The sequence below is a fragment of the Gymnodraco acuticeps genome, unplaced genomic scaffold (genome assembly GCF_902827175.1).
Source record: "Gymnodraco acuticeps unplaced genomic scaffold, fGymAcu1.1, whole genome shotgun sequence".
Taxonomy (NCBI): Eukaryota; Metazoa; Chordata; class Actinopteri; order Perciformes; family Bathydraconidae; genus Gymnodraco; species Gymnodraco acuticeps.
Window position 1 is genome coordinate 1,555,487 of NW_022989982.1, and position 20,472 is coordinate 1,575,958.

Here is a 20,472-nt window from a genome sequence, read left to right on the forward strand (position 1 = left end):
TGTAATAGCAGGAACTTGATACATCACATCATTTACTCTACAGCAACTGCAATGAGAGTTGATGGCATCACTATCATCTACTGGTAACAGCGCTGAGTCACAGAAGGGGCTGGGTACCATACAAGACTCTTTAATACACTCAGGGTTGTGGTTATTTAAATAAGCTTTGAGCCTATTAACGCCCTCTAGTGGCCTGGAATGATTTATAATATTATCAGAGTACTGTATATTAACCCCACACACAGACTGAAACATCATGATAGACCATGCCGTTTGTATGGGTAGATGGAAATATTTAAAAACAAAAATCATGTAATGAAAAGGCAGAATTCCTACCAATGTGAAGAAATGATGTGAGGATAATACAGCTGTTCTTTGAATGTTCTATATATTCTCATAACTCAGTGTTTTTATTTAATTAACGGGAACATTTATGCCAGGAAAAAAGTAATTTGGGCTATATTAAAGCAATGCTTCAACTCAACGCCAATGACTGACCTTCCTTTCTGCAGTTACCCCAATATTAAAATCATAAATATACCCAAAGTAAGACGGGTAAAGCTTTGCTCAAATTTGGTATGTGACTATAAGCTGATGCTTTTATCTGAAGTAACGTCCAATAGTGAAATTAATCATAAATATTCAAACTCAGAACAATGGGGAAAAAGCAGATTTTCACTTCAAAAAAGACAAACCATTGTTGGTGATGGTGCATTTGTTTCAGATGAGTTAACCCCTTTAAGTTCTACAATTTGGTGTTAGAGAAGTGTATTTGCATGAACTAATGATTGATAATGTACTGAAATTTGCTAGTGAAGACATTTGAAACACTATCGGTCAGTACTGTGACTGGACTGTTTTCATAGAGTTTAGCTGAGGAGTGGGATGGGGGCGCTCGTGCCAGTACGCACATGCGCATTCGGTGGGAAACACGATTGAAAACGGGCAGCTATGCCGCGCGGTGCAGAAAACGGGCTGGACGCGTCCGCTTGGAACAACGGCAGGAGTACAGGAGGAAAGACCCGGGGACTGCAACACCGGGAGTTAGCTGACAGGCGTTAACAGCGAGACTTTTCCCCGGGAATAACCTCCTCCTGAACCAGCGGACAAAGCAGCGGCGCGAACGGTCGACGAATCTCCCCTTTCCCCCCTCTTCTCCTCCGCTTCCTGCACCGCAACAGAGACAGCGAGACATCAGCAATGTTGCTGCTAAACGTGTAGGATTTATCCCCGGTGTCCGTTTCTTTGTATCGACTGTAAATACAACTGAACAGAGACAATAACAGCGGGGTTCACTATGGTTTTATTGGCATTCCGCAATAGGAGATGTCTTAATAGCTGCTGTATGGGGACGTTATGCTTGCAGTTGTTGCTGTGGATTTTATGTGCCGTGAACGGAGAGGAGCAGCCGTTCAGTGTAGAGGTAAGAGCAGGGACCGTTATGTTTTCACATACCATTTGCATATAAGAACAGGACATGAGCTCTTTATCCAATAAGTGTGTTTTTGTGTTGTTTTAATTTTGAATTATAAAGCATTTGAAGCACATTGTTGCCCATGTTTAGTCTGTGTTGATGTTTCAACAACAGGCTCTTTGTGAGGAGCCCAGCTGCATGGTACTTCCATCATGTCCTTTTTTCACTTTGGAATTTTCTCTGAATGAAATGTATGCTCCATCAGTTCAAATATGTATCACTAACCTAATGTATGCCCCGTTATAACTTGTGCATTTTCCCAAAGTGGGCTAACCTTTCAAAAGATGTCAGTACCAAAGTAAGAAGTAATGTAATTGGATTACATTACAAAATAATAGAGAACGTCTCCAAAAGACAATATAGACTAGTTTAATCTCTAAAAAAAGTTATCTCTGCATAAACTTTAATATATGTATTTGAACTTGTACCATTATAAACAAAGGCAGCACATGCTCTAGGTCTAGTTCTGTTGAAAGAGATCTTATGTGTTCACAGTCAACCATGCAGGCAGCTAGAGGAGATGTTAACTGACTGAGAGGTTTCTTTACAAAGAGCGCTTTTATTCTCATCTCATAATGGATTGTTAAAAGCCTTCAGGCAACAGCAATTAACTTTAACACTCAATCATCCTGAAGCAGAATCAGTGTTTATAGTTTTGTCCATCAATATTCTGCAGAAGCTTTTCTTCCATGGGTAAAGAGAGAACATTGGGTTTTATCGAGGGTACATCTGTCTTCTTTACATCCTTTTTTGTTTCCGGATCAATTCACCTCTGTTTAGCCAAAGAGTGCATACGGCTATCATAAAGTGTGACACCGCAACCCCTCGCTGTCTCTCACACTTGGCTGCTCACAGAGACACCACACAGAACATCCTGGCATGTCTACTGAAAGTCATCAAGTCCTGCATTCACATATCCACATGATTTGCAAGCTTGGCATGCCACACTGTTCCCATTGGAGAGGCAGGGAGCCGATTTAGTCCAGATGCTACAGATTATTATTCAGTTAAAATGTCCAAGCTCACATGACAGACCATTGTCCGATAAAATGACCAAAATAACCTTAACTCTCCGCCAATCAGATGTCAAAACCTATTATTTTCAAGCGATTACAGCTAGGCTAGTATTGTTATAATCATCATACAGTATTTCATAATTTGTTTCAGGTTTCTTACTTGGCTTCACATTCCCTTCTCCCACGTCCTCTGCGCTGACTTGCATGTTATTATCCTCCCACAGCCTTTGCTTCTTGCCCTTTCTTTTCAGAGCTTTTCTTTGTCATCATTTCATGTGAATGTACTGTAAACCAGGCACCCTTCCTATTTTACATGTGTTACTTGTATTTCACAAAACTAAGCCTGTGGCAAGAGAAAACTATAAAATGCAAAACCTTTGACTTTTAAGTCTGCGCTTAGCCCTAAGAATAAAAACATAAGAAAACCCAAAACCGTTGCTTTAAGAATAGGTTGTCTTTTGAATAAATGTAAAAATAACAGTCATTTCTGCATTTGCAAGAGTAAAGCATTATCAGATCAGTTTTAGATATGGCAATCTCCTGCTCTGCCTATCATGTGTCCTGCCAACAGAAAGCATGAATACACGTGGTTACAGTCGCTTCATATCTGCGATCACTGTGTTTACAGCTTCCTGACATACTGGTATGTGTCGCAGGAAGCTTCCCAGTTAGTACAATAGGATATTTCAAGATGCCAATTGTATCTGTGTGTAACAGATGAGAATACACACTCAGTGGGCTATGCATTGGAAACAATGTAATTCAAAATACAACTTTATTTGACCCTAAGGGGTAGTTGAAGCAGGATAAAGCTATAGTCTAACATTTGTCTTACTGTGAGTGCTTTGTAAATAGTTTTTTTCTGGCTTCAAAAGCCCAATCCAGCAGTATTATACTCTGTTAGACAGCATTATAAAGGCAGTAACCGGATGACTAATGTCCCTCTGTGGGTCTGTGATGTTTTAAACCGTTTTGGGCTTGTAAAGAGTGGAGGGCAGTGTTAAACGTGTTTCATTGGAGCCATTTGTTATGGCTTTTCCAAATGGCTGTAGTACTGACTTCCTGGATTTGACTTCATGGCTGAGTGTATTGCCAATTTTCCAATTTCTTCCAATTTTCTTTGCTTTGGACGACTTTTTACAGAAAGTACAGGCTGTCACTGGGTGATAAAACAATAATGAATACTCACTTGTAACACCTCACTTCAGTCTAACACTACAGTCTGTGCTTATGCTGAAATATTTCCCGAAAGCTCTTCAGCTTTTGTTTATCCGTTTGTCTTCCCTCGAGAAGTAATTTTCTCTGCAAATTATACAATGTCGTTAACAATGGCACAGGCGCGACTTAATTTCATTTATCTCCTTGTGAGTTTTATTTTCTGTTTCAATCCTTATTGGTTTTATATGAAGTCATGTTTTAATATTTCTCTGCGAGGCAGCATACAGTAGGAAGGCTGTGTAAGCAGTCAAGCTATCATGGGTTATTTTCATCATTAGCTTTTACATAACACATTCATTAAAAGACAGATTGGATTTTTAAATCTCTTTTCCCTGTCTGTGTTTGACACTGTCACACAGTTAGGATGAAATTTCACTTAATATTGCATCAGAGTTGCCTCCGCTCATCGCCACAGTCACACATCCTGCTCAGCTGTGTTTAACTATTCTCTCAGTTTGTCTAAATTGGTTATTCAAGGCTTTCAATTCAAGATACAGCATCATATTCACCAGGTTAAGAGGCCAATGCGCTGCTCAAACTCTTACCCCTGTGCTGCTTTAAATGGATTGATAATACCAGAAAGCGTTAAGTGCAGGCACCAACATGTTCATTTTAATAATTTTGAGAAGATTTTCAACTTTGTCTTTCCATGTGTGTCAAAACATTTCTGGCTACATAAAATTGAATTGTGATTGCAGTGTTTCCCCTAGGTCTACTGCTTTTGGCGGGGTGCTGTCTCAGCGTGGGGGGGGGGGGGGGGGGGGGGGGGGGGTGGCATTGGGATATGTATTTTTTAAATCCTCTGGAGCAGAGAGTGGAGCCATGGGTTATTGTTATTGTCAGTGTTTCTTAGGGTCGAAAAACACTATATAGATATAGATTAGTATATATATATATATATAATTAAAAAAAAGAATTATAAAAAAATATATATAATTTCTTTTTTTGGTACAATGGTAGGGGAAACACCAGATTGTATCAGTCACACCTATTTCTGTGCTCAATAGTGGTACAATGGAGGCCAACCCGTCATTTAGCATCGCAAAGGCTCCCACGACAAACAGAAATTCGACAATTTTTATGATTTTGAAGCGTAAATGCTATCGCCAAAACTAAAAAGCTTATGTTGGGCTGTAAACTACATCACGATTGCATAGCTGCCCGTCACTGTTTCTGAGCTAAAGGCGGCTAATGTTCAGCTTTATAACGCATTTCCTGACATATTTCATGTCGTAGGACTAAACATGGACATGTCTTAAGCGTGTGTCACCACAGACCTTATGTCAGGCTTTAACCAAACATGTTGGTTAGAGACGAGGGAACCAGATGTGGGTAAATGCTAACTCATTTTCCAGGTGTTAGGACTCATTCCTGAACCACTCAATAATGTCCCCTCCTTTAATGATGTTGGGACGATTTTTCTCACCACAGTAGCTTCTCTGGGAACACAAAAGCATAAACAAGTGCCAAATCCTCATGAGCATCACATTGGTTGGACTTAATATTTCACAGATACATCAGGTGTTACATCAGGTGTTACATCAGGTGTTACATTGAGTGTTTTAACTATGCCACTACACTCACCAGAGACAAAGACAAGTTGCCGAGTCAGAGATAATCTGCTGTACAAGAAAGAGAGCGCAAAGTTGTTCCAGTGTATCTGTTAACACATCCTGTCTCAGATGGAGGAATGAATTAATAAAAGCTGGTTTGGCTAGACTCCGCCGACTGTCAGTTGTAATAACTCCATCAAGGATTTTATCTGTTCCCTCTGTTCGTCTCTCTGTCAGCAAAGTATCTCCACAGTCCATGATCGGATTCCTATGAAATCTGGTAGACAGTAAAACAAAACCAAATGGATTAGATTTTGGTCGGGATCTAACATTCGTCTGTTATTGACTTTCAGACAGATCACATGAAACCGATTTGAAACAAGTACTTGTGATTACGAAATATAAAAACGATGGCAGAATTTGTGTGGTTGTTATTTTAATCACATTTATGGAAAATATCCATTATAAATAACTATACAAATCGTTACCATATTACCTTTCAAATTATTCTCATATTGTCAATTTAAGCCCAAATTTGCACATCACTATTACAAAAATATTAGTCACATTATACCACTGACATTGAAAGGGCTATTGCAGTTTTCAGCACTTGGCTAATGCTAAGCAAAGCTCAGTCCAATGCAAACTACTTAGCGCTGTTGTCACTTTGTGAAGGGTCGGGGGAGGGGGGATAGAGCTTCATTCCTGTCACTGCTCATGTTTCCAGTCGGCATGCTCAGCCTCAGAGTGGCATCTAAATAATGGAAAGCAACTGGTGTGTACGGTGTGTGTGTGTGTGTGTATGATGTGTGTGCTGGACTAAACTGAGGCTTAAATATAACTGAATACAACTCATATGCTCATATTCACACCTCATATTTACTTCACTGGCATGTGTTTCCCCCCCCCCGCATTTCTAAAAATAGCGTGGCAGTACTTTAGTCTTTTTCTTTACTTTCTTGTGCCATGGTTCTATTAACCACGTTAACCCAACTATTCAATATAGTCTCAAATTGAAAACATTTAGCATGAAAATATAGTCCTTTGTTTCTCACATGTTTTTATCCTTATATTTAACAAAACACTTTTTAAATTGTTGCTTTGGTTTCTATGCAGCCATACTTTCCTCCTACATACAGAACAAGCTTACCTTCTTTGTGTAAGTGCATGCAGGTGTACTTTTGAGTGTATTTGTACTTGTGTGCTTTGCCCTCGTTTCTCACTGAGCAATCATATGGATGGCAAGTACACAAACAGGCACACATGGCATTCTTGACGTCATTTGGCTTTGTTAAGAGAGCAGATTTCAGAGCCACCGGGGTGTCTGTGTCAGTCTGTTACCCAGTTCCAGAGAATACACAACACCTGCACTGACCTAAATGATTCATAGTCACACACACAGACGCTGAAACACACTTGGTTTTCCTCACTTGTTATTGTTATGTGTTGTTCCCAATCTTACTCGCTGTATTGTCAACAAAGCGTCTCTGTCTGAGATGTATCTCTGGTCACGGCTTACTGAGCTGCTAAATCTTTAATGTGACTGACAACTGCAACATTAGATGGTGCCAATGGGGCATCACATGTAAGGCTGTCAATTAAGCTGTTGACAGAAACACTTTGACGGTTGTGTGTGAATTTGTGTTCGTATTTCTTACACAGCATCAATTTGTGAGAAACTGTTGCAATCTGTTTCTGTGCGCACTGCACAGTGATATCATCTTTTCGCAGCAGGTTATTACAGTTGATCAAAAAATGAACAAAAAGCCATATGGAGATTCTGTCTTGTAGGATTGAGAAATGTCTACAAAGTGAGTTTATGAGACATCAGCTAGTGTCAGATATCATGATTTAGACATCTGAATGCCTTGGAATAACCCCCTAAAGAATATCCAGTAGAACAGGCTCTGTTCTGATCAGTATGTATGATCAGACCCTGACATTTATAGCGTGACATTTTTGTGACATTTGTCCTAATGGTGCCACGAGGATGGTGAACATGGTGTGCATGAAGTATTTTTTCCGTGTGTGTGTGAAAGGGCTAAATATGAAGCAAGGCCCCGTTCACCCTCTGCTATAATCACATTGCACTGTGGGGTCATGAGAGTTTTTCTATCATTAAAAGTCATGTTGAGTAAATGCAAACTTTACAGTCGCACAGCAGTTAAATTATGTGTGTGGGTTTGTGGTTACTGGTGTGGGCAGGAAAGGCTGCGGTTGCCTTGACGACCCTGGCACATTCGCCAGCGGTTCAGCGTAACTCTTGAATAATTCAGGGTGGTCAGCGGCGGCAGGCTTTCCCTGGAGGTGGAGATCATGTGCCCACGAGTCACCTGTGCATGGTCACCTCCGACTGTTACTGGACACACAGAACCAATGTTACCCATCGCCCACATATTTAGAGTACGGAGATGCATTGCACACCCACTGGATGTTGTAATGCCTCTTCTTTGCTTTGCTAAATACTAAGAAATGTAGCAATAGGGAATTAAATTAAAGAAAAAGTTGGGAAATGAGTGTGAGTTTACAGTGGATTCTTCTCTATTGTCTGCTTTCTTACCACTAACAATGGACCTACTTATCAGGGACGGACATTAGTTGATATTCTATTGAAATCTTGATATCGAGTAGTGCAATTGAAATTGCAGGAACAATATTTGTTAAAGCTGAAGAGATATTATTGCATGGAAATTGACTATACAGAAACATATTTGTTTGGTACAGATCTTTTAAAAAACATATCTTTTTCCACAATAATGAGAATTATTAAGCAAAAAGAAAAGAAATTCCTCCAATATCATGAATCATATTCCATTTGCAATATCAGACGCAATTAGTCATTTTCTCCCAGTCGTGCAGCCCTTTTACTTTTCACACAATGAAGCCAAAATCAGATTTCTTCTTCAACTTTCTGAACTTTTTAATAATTGGTAGACCTAACTTGCGGTATGAAAAAAGACTCGGGCAAGGTTTTTTTCTCCCGCTGATTTTCTGCCTCAGCAGGGAGCTAATTGTATTCACTCAGCATCCCTGGGTGTAAATCCTTCTCTGATTAGATGAGTGGACTGAAGAGCAAAAGGCTCTGAGGCAAGTACTGACAGGAAGTCAGCCACAGCACAGGAACTTATTGACCTTTAGCAGCAAGAACCCTAAACCTGTCACACTGTGTTTGTGAAAGTGGCAAATGGCTCAACATGTCCTGCTAAATTATTGTGAAATATTATCCTGGTGTGTGGGGGTTACCATTCTCGGTTTAACAGACGGATTCTCTAATTATGAAGAATATATTAGAGGATTAGATAAAAAAACAGCATTATTGGGTGTCTGATAATAATACCATATTAGGCATTTTAAGATAATTATCTCATAACTACAAAACGAATAAGTAATATGTTAACTTTTGGTGACAGATTTAGAGACAAAAATCTCTGAAACAGCTAAAGTAAAGGCCGAATGCAGAATGCAGTTACTATTGCTGATGCATGTGGGTGTATTACCGTACATATATAACTGTTATTAACATGAAGGTAAAACTGCTTTCTAACGAGGAACAGTTCATCTCCTTTGACCCATTCTACCTATAAACCTTCTCTGAGTAGCCCAGGCTTTGAAACAAATCCTACTTTCTGAAAAATGGTTTTAGTGTCACTGACAAAAACACTCTAATCACAAGCATCATTTTATAAAACAGCCTGCGCCTAATTAAGCAAGAAATCATTAATGATCGTATCGTATTACAAAAAGGACTTCAAGTTGGTGAAAAGCCTGATAATAACACCAGCTTTGGTCACATCGTTTTTATTTTACCTTCAGAAACTTTAACAAGCATCTTTACACTTTTGCATCCTGTTTATTTTCAATTGTCCTAAAGCTATATCCTCAAACTATAAATAGAAAGAAAAAAAATACATCAAAAAAATGATAATTGAAAAAATAATTGATGGTACCATAACCATTGCCATGCCAACTGTCTTCACTGTCAAAAGTCTAACTGAATACATTATTAATGCACATGTGAGTCGCATGGCGTCCCTGTAACCTGAGGGGACGGAGCTACTATCAGCTGATCGCTGGCAAACATCAACATCAGCAGCCAGCCACCACACGCCATCAGCACGTTCCCATGCCAACCCTGCTTCCTGAGGCACATCTCATTCATAATAGAGTGATCCCATCCCCTCGCAGGTTGGCCTTTTGATGGCACCTATTGACTAATTGGCCCTCCTTCTGCTCGTCAGGTGGTTGGGAGGTGCTCCGGGGACACGAGCGCTCCAAGTTCACCTCAGTTCAGTGCTCGTGTGAGGCATCTGGCTTCTGAGTCACTCCACCTCTCTGCCCTCCATTTCCTCATGTGTGATGTCTGTGGGTGAGAACTATATGGATTTCACCTGAGATGACGTTTGTAGTGTGATTGTGTCATTGTTGGAGACTGTTCTGTACCTCATTGGTCTTATATAGCTGCCTGGATAAGAGCCTCAGAGAACCAGCATATTGCATGTTATATATTATATACAGTTAAAAGTATCCTATTAGGGCAGCTAGGATTTGAAACCACAACTTGTTTTTCTCTTAGTGTAGCAAAGGTAAAAAATGAAAAGCACTGTGTGTGAAGAAGTTAGGTGAAGCCGGGTTTTTCCACCATCAGGAGCAAGAGAGAAATGTACTTCAAAGGCGAGTGAAATCAAGTGTGGAGAACCCAAAAATAGGCGCTAATGCATTTTAGCCTTCATTGAGGCACACTAGTGGACTCCTTATCTTTCCATTTCAAGAGAGCCTTGATTTCTGGAGAAGTTTAACCTCATTAAAGCAGGCCACTCTTTTTTTAACCAAAGTATTATGAGATGAAAGACTTCTTTTAGTTTAAGCATGGTTACCATTTTGTATAATTTATATTACAACTTCTACAAATTGCAGATCTATTGAAACACAACCTTGTGCTTACACGCTCCCTTGTTATCCATTTACAGAGAGAGAGAATGGGGGGAGGGGTGGGGGGGAGAGCTTTCTGTCTTATTGAATAAGGAGGGCTGTCAAGCTGCAGCCTCCCGCTCTCAGGAATCCTTACATTGGCAGAACACCGGGAACCATAGATCATGAAGACAAAGAGCGGATCAATAAGAAGGAGAAGCAGGCAGCCGAGCGGGAGGATAGGGGAAGAAAACAGACGGAGATAAGGACAGATAGGAGAGTGAACGGTAGGAAAAAGCAAAGGCCTCGCTGATGATTAAGCAGTTTGAGGATGTCTCTCCTCTAGGATTATAACAAGATGGGCCCTAGCAGCTAGAGGTGTGCTGTGAAGTAGGCAGTAGTCAATACCTGCTGTATATCTATTTAGTCTAATATGTTTTAATTCACGCTCCGTTTAACTTTTCATAATATATACACTTTGGCGATACTCAAAACAAAATATCCAATAACTCCAGAGTATAATAAATCCAAAACACTGATTCAAAACTGATAATCGTTTAAAATTCTCCACATATTTTGTATCTATCAAAAATATTTGTCCTTAATCAATTTTTTTTGGTGTTTCAGAATTTCATTACATGTTCATGCACCTGTATTAAAGGAGTTGTCTATCAGCATTCTAATAGATAGGCTACATAAAATAATATGAAGACAGATATTTCAAGTTTCATTTGAAAACCTGAAAGTTAAAATCAAGGACATTGGGTGCAGCCGTACTTTGGCGTAATGATGGAATCAAAGATCAGAGACTTGGATTGAATCTTTGAAAATGTTTGCAGTATTCATTTATTTGAGCTTTGAACCTCTGTCTTCGAAAGTCGAAGGGTTAATTTTTGATTTCTGTTTGACCATGGAATTGCAAATAGTAAGTGATAACAGAAATGCAAACTGGAGGTGTGTGGTTTGAAAGATGTGGACACCTACCAGGCAATATTCTTTCCAATATGTGAAATGTAAAATAAATTATTTAATTTAAATATATATCTGTATTTGTATATCCATCCCTGCTGCACCCAATGTTCTGCTGCCTTACTGTTACAACAGATAAGAGGCATCCGGTGTGACAGCTACACCCTCCATGTCCTGTCTGTCTCTCCATCTTAATCTCTGAACACCCCCCTCGTCTCCTGCACACACACACACACACACACACACACACACACACACACACACACACACACACACACACACACACACACACACACACACACACACACACACCATCCAATATCCTGTCAATGTCTGAGTGACAGACATATCTAACAGCAGCCTCTGATAATGGCTGCATTGTCTGGAAGCCCAAACACCTCACTTTAATACATACTGCCAATACCTCCTGAAAAAAACAATCCCTCATGTTGTTTTGGTTGCTGCTTCTCATTTACATAAAAGTGGTGTTGCTCATACTGCGGATACATTTGATAAACAACAAGGAGGATTTCAAAACATCTTAATAATTTCACATCGATGACAGCAATGTTAAATGCAAAGTCATTCACAATGTCCAAAAATGAGAAAACGTAGTCCTACTGTTTCAAAACCATGATGTCTTCTCCTCTAACTCAATCTACCAGTTGTACATTTGGTTTCTTTATAGCGTTTGGATTTTAGGAAAATATGCAGTGCCACGTCGAAATCAATATCTTTTTTTGTCAATCGGAAAAGCAGCTGGGAATTCACAGAGGCAGTGGTTATAGGTTAGTACAGAGCCAAGCGTGGTTACAATGAAAGAGGACATGTGAGGGAGGGACAGGGATGATTACAGACAGGAACATGGAAAGTAGAAATTAGGAGGAAAAGGAGCGGCTGTAGAGAGTGACTCAACGAGAGAAGGTGTGTGTGTGTGTGTGTGTGTGTGTGTGTGTGTGTGTGTGTGTGTGTGTGTGTGTGTGTGTGTGTGTGTGTGTGTGTGTGTGTGTGTGTGTGTGTGTGTGGTGTGTGTGTGTGTGTGTGTGTGTGTGTGTGTGTGTGTGTGTGTGTGTGTGTGTGTGTGTGTGTGTGTGTGTGTGTGTGTGTGTGTGTGTGTGTGTGTGTGTGTGTGTGTGTGTGTGTGTGTGTGTGTGTGATTACAGATCTGTATTGTCAGTACCCGAGCATCCAAATAGGAAATGTCCACCATGCACTGCTTCCCCCTGAGGTGCGTTGAGAGTGCAGGAACCTGACACACATCATAATGTGTTCACCCACCCACTGAGTGTTAGCGGGAGGAGAGAAGATGGAGAAACAGAGAGCAGAGAATGATGATAATGTTATGAAAATGAAAAGTGAAAGGAGGCAAACTGTAGGTGCGGAAACGTGGAAAACATTTGAACCGTGACATAACATTTTGACATCTGCCATACTGACAGATGTTGGACATGATACTGTAGGTCATTATTGCAGAGTGTGAATCTGTACATGGGCCAGTCGTAAGGAGACAGGAAGTAGGCAGGCATGGATTTGTCAGTCTACCAATCAAAAGAAACACTATCTAGCTTTGACACTGTTTATCCCTTTAAAAACAACAACCTTCATCTATCAGTGCATGTTGGTTCTTTCTGTTGATGTTGGTTTACATATTTACAGTGTTCAGGGTCCTTTTGGTATATTTAAACATTCCCAGTCAGATTTCCATTAAAACTGTTTTTTTCCTGTCCCAGTTTATAGCACTTTATAAAATCTACCAGCAACCCGTCCACTGAGTATCTTAAGAGCCTTTTGTTGCTGCTTGGAGCCTGACACTGTAACTGAGGCTGTAGACTCACATTGTTGAATAATGGTTTTCCTTTTATTGCTTTCTCCTCGCCCGCTCCCACCATGCTTCGCTTCCTGTTTCGTGAGTCCCCTCTCAGTGTGTATGCTAACCTGAGCAGCAGGCCGACCGAATGACAGCAGCTTTGACTACATTGTGTAGCAGAAAAACACTCAGGTTTCACAGCTCAGAGTTGCAGAATAAAGAATGAAAAGGTTCTTCAGTTTTCCATTTGTTGCTTGACACTTCAATCTTTTAATTGTTCTAATTGGTTCAATTTCTTTTTATTGGTTGCTTGGCTTAGTTTTTTTGCCAAATGCAACAAATCTGTTTGCCATTGCAATGATGAAGACGGAGAGAATACACAGAGGCTGGCACTATTTCAATCCCTAAAGCCTCTTCTGTGGGAAGGCTCGACCGATGCCCTCGTCTTCTCCCTGGTTGCAAAGATCTCAGCAGTGATTCCCTCTGGCAGGATTTGATGGGATGCTGAAAGCTATTACACAACAGTCTTCCTCTGACAACCCAAATACCTTGAAAATAGATGAACTTTTGCACTATAAACTTGTATATAGATTTCTTTTTTATTACATATGCCCTATCCTAACCAAAAGTCTTGGGAAAGTGCCTTTAGATTTATATTCTCTGATCCTTTTCGTTCTGTTTTCACCTGGAGATCCCTTGTACTGTGATATTTACCATTCCCTATGTGCATGTTTTTGTCCACAGTCATGGCTCCAGAGGTACGGCTACCTCCCCCCTGCAGACCCCAGAATGTCGGTGCTGCGTTCTGCTCGAGTCATGCAGTCCGCTATCGCTGCCATGCAGCGCCGCTACGGCCTCAATGTCACAGGGTCCCTGGACAGCAGCACTGCAGGGTGAGTCACGCTGCTTTAAGGATGCCACAATGTGGGACATGGATTTTGGAAACATGGGTGGGAGACTGGGAGTTATAAAATATAAAAGGATTATTAGTCATGGCCGGTTGTTGATGGAATCCATTGAACATCCTTTTAAGATATTATTCCTGGTGTGTTGGTGTTATTTGTGCTTGATTTTTATGATTTGATAAACACTACAAGCTGGAATTAAATCAACAAAAATACATCTATTATTTACAACATTTTAGTCAACAACCACATTTAAGTAAACGTGCAGTAAACCAACCGGTTCTGGTAACAGATTTACATAAATTCAAGTACACATCTTCTAAATGGGGCCAAATGGTAGATTCCTCCCCTGTTTTGCATGCAGTCGTTTTGCCAGACTTGACTTTACTCCAACATGGATTAAGTGGGAAGTTGTAATTTGATCAAAGGGGCCTTTTACTGAGAGTGCACCTATGTTGTCAGATCAAAGGCTGCAAAAAGCCCGAGTGTTATAACTCTTACATTAAGAGCGGGAAGAACAGTGACAGCGTTTGGTCTCTTTTTGTCTGATCTGTCAAACCTGAATGCATCAGACAAGTGTGTCGTGGGTTTAGAGTAAGAGCTTATTTTTACTACAACAACAATAATATTTCTGAGGTTTACATAAGATGTCTCAGCAAATTGTACTTTACATTCAGAGTTAAAGCTATATAAGTTATGTAAGGTTATTACGGTTTAATGTCTGTGTTTTTAAACCTACTGTCGCTCAGATTATACCTCGTTTTAACCCTTGGGACATCGTTTTACCTGCAAATCACTGAAACCAGTGTTCACTGACATTTGTCCCCACCAACACTGAAATGCCATCTCTGCTACAAATAGCACAGAGCTCAAATTGACCGCTGAACTGTAACGTGGCGATGTGGTGGCCAGCGGTGTGAATGCACACGAACAGCTGTCCAACCACCGGGCTGAAACGGAGAGAAATGTGATAATCTAACAGTGTGCCTGTTTCTCTCTCCTCCTCTGCTTCGCTGTGTCGTTGTAGCGATAACACAATAAGGTGAGGATTAAGAAAAATGTGCATGTGCTGTGTTAAGATTTCAAAAACACCTTTATGTCTGGTGCGTTTATGCATTTTTATGTGTCTGTTTTGTATGTTTATCTAATACTTCATATCATGTTAGAATGTATTTTACATACAAATGCATATAGAGCTTCATATGAATTATTTCTCATTACTTAAGTTTATAAATATCAAGAGAAACATTGAATCAAAATTGGTTTGTAGTCACGATAGCTGCATGATTTAGAAAAAACAAGTAATTTCAACCATCATTATCACGTCATTCAGAATCTGCACTCACAGCAGAATGAACTGTCTACTCCGTGTTGAATGGCCTCCTCTCGTCTCCCTGCAGGTGGATGAAGAAGCCCAGATGTGGGGTTCCTGACCAGGTAGGAGGAGCGTCCAGATTCAGTGTCCGGAAACGGCGGTACGCCCTCACAGGACAGAAGTGGCAACACAAACATATCACATACAGGTGGGTGATTTTAAATATATGAAGATTACGTCAAGTTTAATAAAGAAGTGCTGTCATTACAGCGTTTTAGAATAATCCAATTTCCCTACAATCCCCATAACCAACCCATCCACACACACTGACTCTACCCATCAACGGGGCTTCTGTCAAGTTGTGAAGACAACCAGGGAATAATATTAACCCAGCATGTGCCTACAGCCACAAATAAATAGCACGTGCACACACACAGGCATGTGTACACAAACAGGGCTATTGACCTTTTAATTAAGAAAACACATTCCTTTAAAAGGGCAGAACGAGAAACTGCATTTTTTTCACGGAGTTCTTGCTCTTAGTCATGCTCTTTGTATTCATTTTAAACAATTATTGGACTGTGTTGCTCCTTTTATAGGCTTTTGGGCTTAAACATTTCCCAATTCCCTTTTGTGGATCACATAAGCACATACTGCACACAATATTTGGATTGTACAGAAAGCTACAAGCCATAGAATAAACCAACGTTTACCATTGCTTTAAGCCAAACGGCAAACATTACACACAGTTCTTGCTCTTCAAAAACAGTACTGAACATGAACCAGATGTATCCTCTTAACATGTAGCATCAATGGGAAAAGAGTGTACATGAAAGAGCCGTGCATGCACCAGGGAACTCATCATTAATTTCACAATTCTTAAGCGCATTTCCTGGCATTCGGCTACATGAGTAATGTATAGAACAACGTGTTATATCATATTGCCCTCTTGATTTAGTGAGGTCAGTAGCCCGTATTCTGTTTTATACATACTATGCCATAGCTTGCCCGCAGCTCCATGTTTTATAGGATAATCCTCAAGAAGTGGGCTTGGTTTTTATTATTTTGCTCTGCCCAGAGGATAAATGTATAAACAGTATTACATGCAGGATTTAATCTAGTGGATCAGCGATCTACAGCTGAAGAAGCGCAGTATATCACTGATGACAGAACTGAACAGATGAATGTCTATGCATTTTCACACTGGGATTTGGATCATTTGTGAGGGCATGGATTTGAAAAGAAGAAAATGAGCAGACTTGATGGAGAGTGAAGAAGTAAATGGGAGGAGGTGGAGGGAGTTGGAGGAGAAGCAGCTGCAGAGAGAAAGAGATGAGCTGAGAGGGAAGGAGAGCTGAGGAGGAAACCCCAGTGGAAAGCAGAGGGTGCTTTCGGACAGATTAGGGTTATGTAATAGGGAGGGAGCATTTTGTGTGTGTGTGTGTGTGTGTGTGTTGTGTGTGTGTGTGTGTGTGTGTGTGTGTGGTGTGTGTGTGTGTGTGTGTGTGTGTGTGTGTGTGTGTGTGTGTGTGTGTGTGTGTGTGTGTGTGTGTGTGTGTGTGTGTGTGTGTGTGTGTGTGTGTGTGTGTGTGTGTGTGTGTGTGTGTGTGTGTGTGTGTGTGTGTGTGTGTGTGTAGTGTGTGTGTGTGTGTGTGTGTGTGTGTGTGTGTGTGTGTGTGTGTGTGTGTGTGTGTGTGTGTGTGTGTGTGGCCTTCAGTCAGATTGGCCAGCAGCTGCTCCTTTTAACTCAAATTGATGCAACTAGTGCACTGCCTGTTCGCAACGTGACTTTTCGGAAGCAGGCAGATTCCTTGGCATCCGGTATTGCTGGAGAACTTATCATCCAAGCAACTTCACACTCCACAATGCACTTCCTCATCAACACACCCGCCAAGTGTGAGATTGATTAGATTAACAATTGTTGAGAAAATCACAGATAAATACATCCGGTAGATTTTGCTCTTCCATGTGCTTGAATTTACTCTAGCAAACTACGGAGAATTGTACCCTTCATGCTTAATAGTCCTCTCTAAATCAGTACATAATGTGTATACAACACACTACTTATAAAATATCCCTTGGATATTAAAACCTCAGACTTTAAATTGTACTTCCTCTGGTCCTTAGTAATACACCTAATAAACAGTTGTTGTAAAAATTAAACAAAGGATAGACATACAGAAGGAGACTCTGTCCATTTTTTAGATGGAGGAAGAGTATGTAACATATTCTCTCTAAAGACATCCATAACCGGTTATCTTTAGCAGTTCTATGTGTCACACAATGATTCATCTTTACCATTCCGACATGTACCAAAATGTAAAAAAAACATTATATATTTTTCAGTTTTGTTTTTGTCCGGTCCAAGTGAAGTTGCTGAGATCTGTGAATGGTGACACGGCTACAACAAATTATAAGCGAAATGTTGAAAAACAACTCTGGCACTCTGGCATCTAGAAGATATAACGAATGCATGGCTCCCCTGATGTATGCTGCTTTTTATGTAACCACATCCAGTATTTACTGTAGGAATGCACTAATTAGCTTTGGCATCCTACAGTTAGCCCTGCATGCAGCGACTATTAAAGCACATGTATTGTATCCAGAATCATTATCACATCACGGTGTGTCATATTTTATATGTCCTCAGAGCAGGTTGGAGATTCTTCTCCTTTTTCAGCATCTACCTGCATTGCTCTTAAAATAGGACACACAAACTGTACAGTGAGATGAGTAATAGAATCAAATAAACGTGTCTTTGTATTCCTCTAGAGGACACAGTTGGTGCTAAAGCCTCTCATTGTAACCCCAGACAGAGCAAGACAAGGACATGTTTTCATGGAGAACCCTTGAGGTGCTAGAATATTTCTTTTTCATTTGAATCTCAGAGAAAACATTTGTACCTCTGCAGACTCTCTCTGGGTCAGATGATATGGATTTTAAGTGATTTGATTTGTAATTCTCGCGAATCTCTATCTGCTCTACATAAGCATTTCAAAAGACAAGAGCCATTTTGTGTTTCCTCCATAAGTGGCCCCAATCAGACAGACTGTTAGCTCACTCTCCAGCCACCATCGCACTAACAACACTTCAATTGTTCAAGATTGTTTCTGTAATTCAAGAGAACTGGCAGTTCTTGAGATGGAAGCATTTATTACTCACATTTGTTTAAGTACAGTTGAGGAAACATAACCAATTTCAAGCTTTAATTTGATACAATTTACCAATAACAACCCTCAGCAATGTTCTGCTGTAAAGCACTTTAAGCCCTCAGTATGCTACCTTACTAGCATGGCAGGCAAACACAGTTAGCAACTAGCTTTTGAGCCAGGTTTAACTTTTAGCAGTTTAGGAACTTATTTAGCTCTTAAGAGTGGAGACCAAAAATAGGAGTGATTATTGGACATGTAACATATTAACTTCAAACTTTTTTGAATAAACTCCCATCTTTGTAGATAAAGCCGCTCCATAATCCAATCCAATCCAACTTTATTTATATAGCACTTTAAAAACCTTCAGACCAAAGTGCTGTACAGAGAGATAAGCTCACACAACATCATATAAATACATTTAAAATACAAGATACAAACACAAAACAAACCAGAATAAACCTAATAATTAAAAAATAAATAACAGCCATATAATAAAAACAATAGACCACTGAAAGCAAATAAAAGCAACAATCTACTTGTTTCTGAATGCCAAGGAGAAGAGGTGGGTTTTAAGACGGGATTTAAAAGCAGTCAGTGTGGGAGCCTGTCAGATGAGCAAGGGCAGGTCGTTCCACAGTTTAATAACTAGTGACTAATTAAAAAAGCTAACGTAATATCTGTCCAGAACAACTTTTTCTACCAATACATTTCGGATGGCTTTTTTGTAGCTTTATCTTTAAGAATACCATCAATTAAATTCATTCATGCATGTGTCCTGTGTTTCTGTCAAAATAGAAAAACATTAGCTGCAAGGGACATTTTCACCAAAACTCTGCAAGACTATAATCAAAGCCAACACAACTTCGCCAAAGAGTTAGTCATCTGTCAGCATGTCTGTCTTGAAAGAGTAATGAGAAGTCAAAGTAATTTGTGGTTTGTGTCAAGTAATCTGGATCTGAATTTTTTTAATGAACATTGAACATCTTCAGTGGCACTCTATTTATATCTCATAACCAGTCTGTATGCTTCCATTTTCACTGAGTTTGATTCAACAATTAATCTCTTAGCTAACATACAATATACATTTGCAGTATATCAATGTTCCTTACCCACCATGCAGAAGAAGATGAGCAAGATTCAAGGATAATAAACGCTCTGATAACATGTATTTCTATTATGGAAAGTGACAGCATGACAGCCAAACAGAGATGGAACAACAAAGACGAGGGAACAAAGGACAGTAGGTGACACATCCAGGAAACAGGCTGGATGGGAGGAGAAAAGGGGATTCCTTAAACTACTTGAAACATCGAATCAAGGAGAAAGAAAAAAGACAAAGAAATTGTCACTTTAATTCCACTCGGCACTTATCACATGAGCATCAGACTAGCTTTCCTCTAAACTCAGACAGTGCGCTTAGAGGATACAGAGTGTTGTGTGTTTACAAGCGTCTCAGTTGAGTGATGTAAACTACACTATCCATCTATCCTGGGAGAGAAACCACATTTTAATAGAGCGTGACACTGTGATATTTTCAAATGAAGTGGAGTGAGGTTTTTCCTGATTGCCCAAACCAGGCGGGGGCTCTCAGCAGGCAGTGGGCTGTTGATAATCCTTAATTAGAAAATAAATTCCAGTGGCAGGAAATTGTCCCGGCCTCTCCACACCTGCAGCAACTCAAAGCCGACGGGGGAGGACTCAGCTGTTTTCTCCCCCAAATCGCTCCATTTAGCTCTCCATGAGCGTGAAATGGCAGCATGCAGGGAAACGGTAATAGGGATGGATCTTTTAATTTTTTGGGCATATTTCGACCCTGCAGGTATTATAATTGAATACATCGTTTTGTATCCCACAATTTCTCATGCTTTACAGGTATTGAATGCTTTCTTGGGTTCTAAATAATAATAATTGTAATTGCGATTATTAAATGCGATTATTCATTGACTTTGAAAACATCCATTTATTGAAAAAAACATTTTTGAACAGTATGTTATTACCCTGAACTTTAAGTATAATTCAACTGAAAAACCAAAAAAATAATATAAAAAAAAATAAAAAATCGTTTTACTTCGATTACGTTGTTTTCGTAATCGTTGCAAGCCATAATCGTAATCGCGATTAAAATACGATTAATTGAGCAGCCCTACCCAATAGT

General features: G+C 39.9%; 1 protein-coding gene across 2 annotated transcripts in view; it reads left to right on the forward strand.

Moving 5' to 3' along the window:
- Positions 1-930: 930 nt before the first annotated feature.
- Positions 931-20,472, forward strand: part of LOC117543653 (matrix metalloproteinase-16-like) — a 55,725-nt gene continuing 36,183 nt past the window's right edge. Inside the window, exons 1-4 of one of the 2 annotated variants that reach the window (XM_034212064.1) lie at positions 1,298-1,423; positions 13,690-13,838; positions 14,878-14,892; positions 15,251-15,373. In XM_034212064.1, the coding sequence (XP_034067955.1) occupies positions 1,298-1,423; positions 13,690-13,838; positions 14,878-14,892; positions 15,251-15,373 (413 nt within the window). Of the gene's footprint in view, positions 1,424-13,689; positions 13,839-14,877; positions 14,893-15,250; positions 15,374-20,472 lie in introns of both variants that reach the window. The other variant, XM_034212065.1, reaches the window with a different exon arrangement.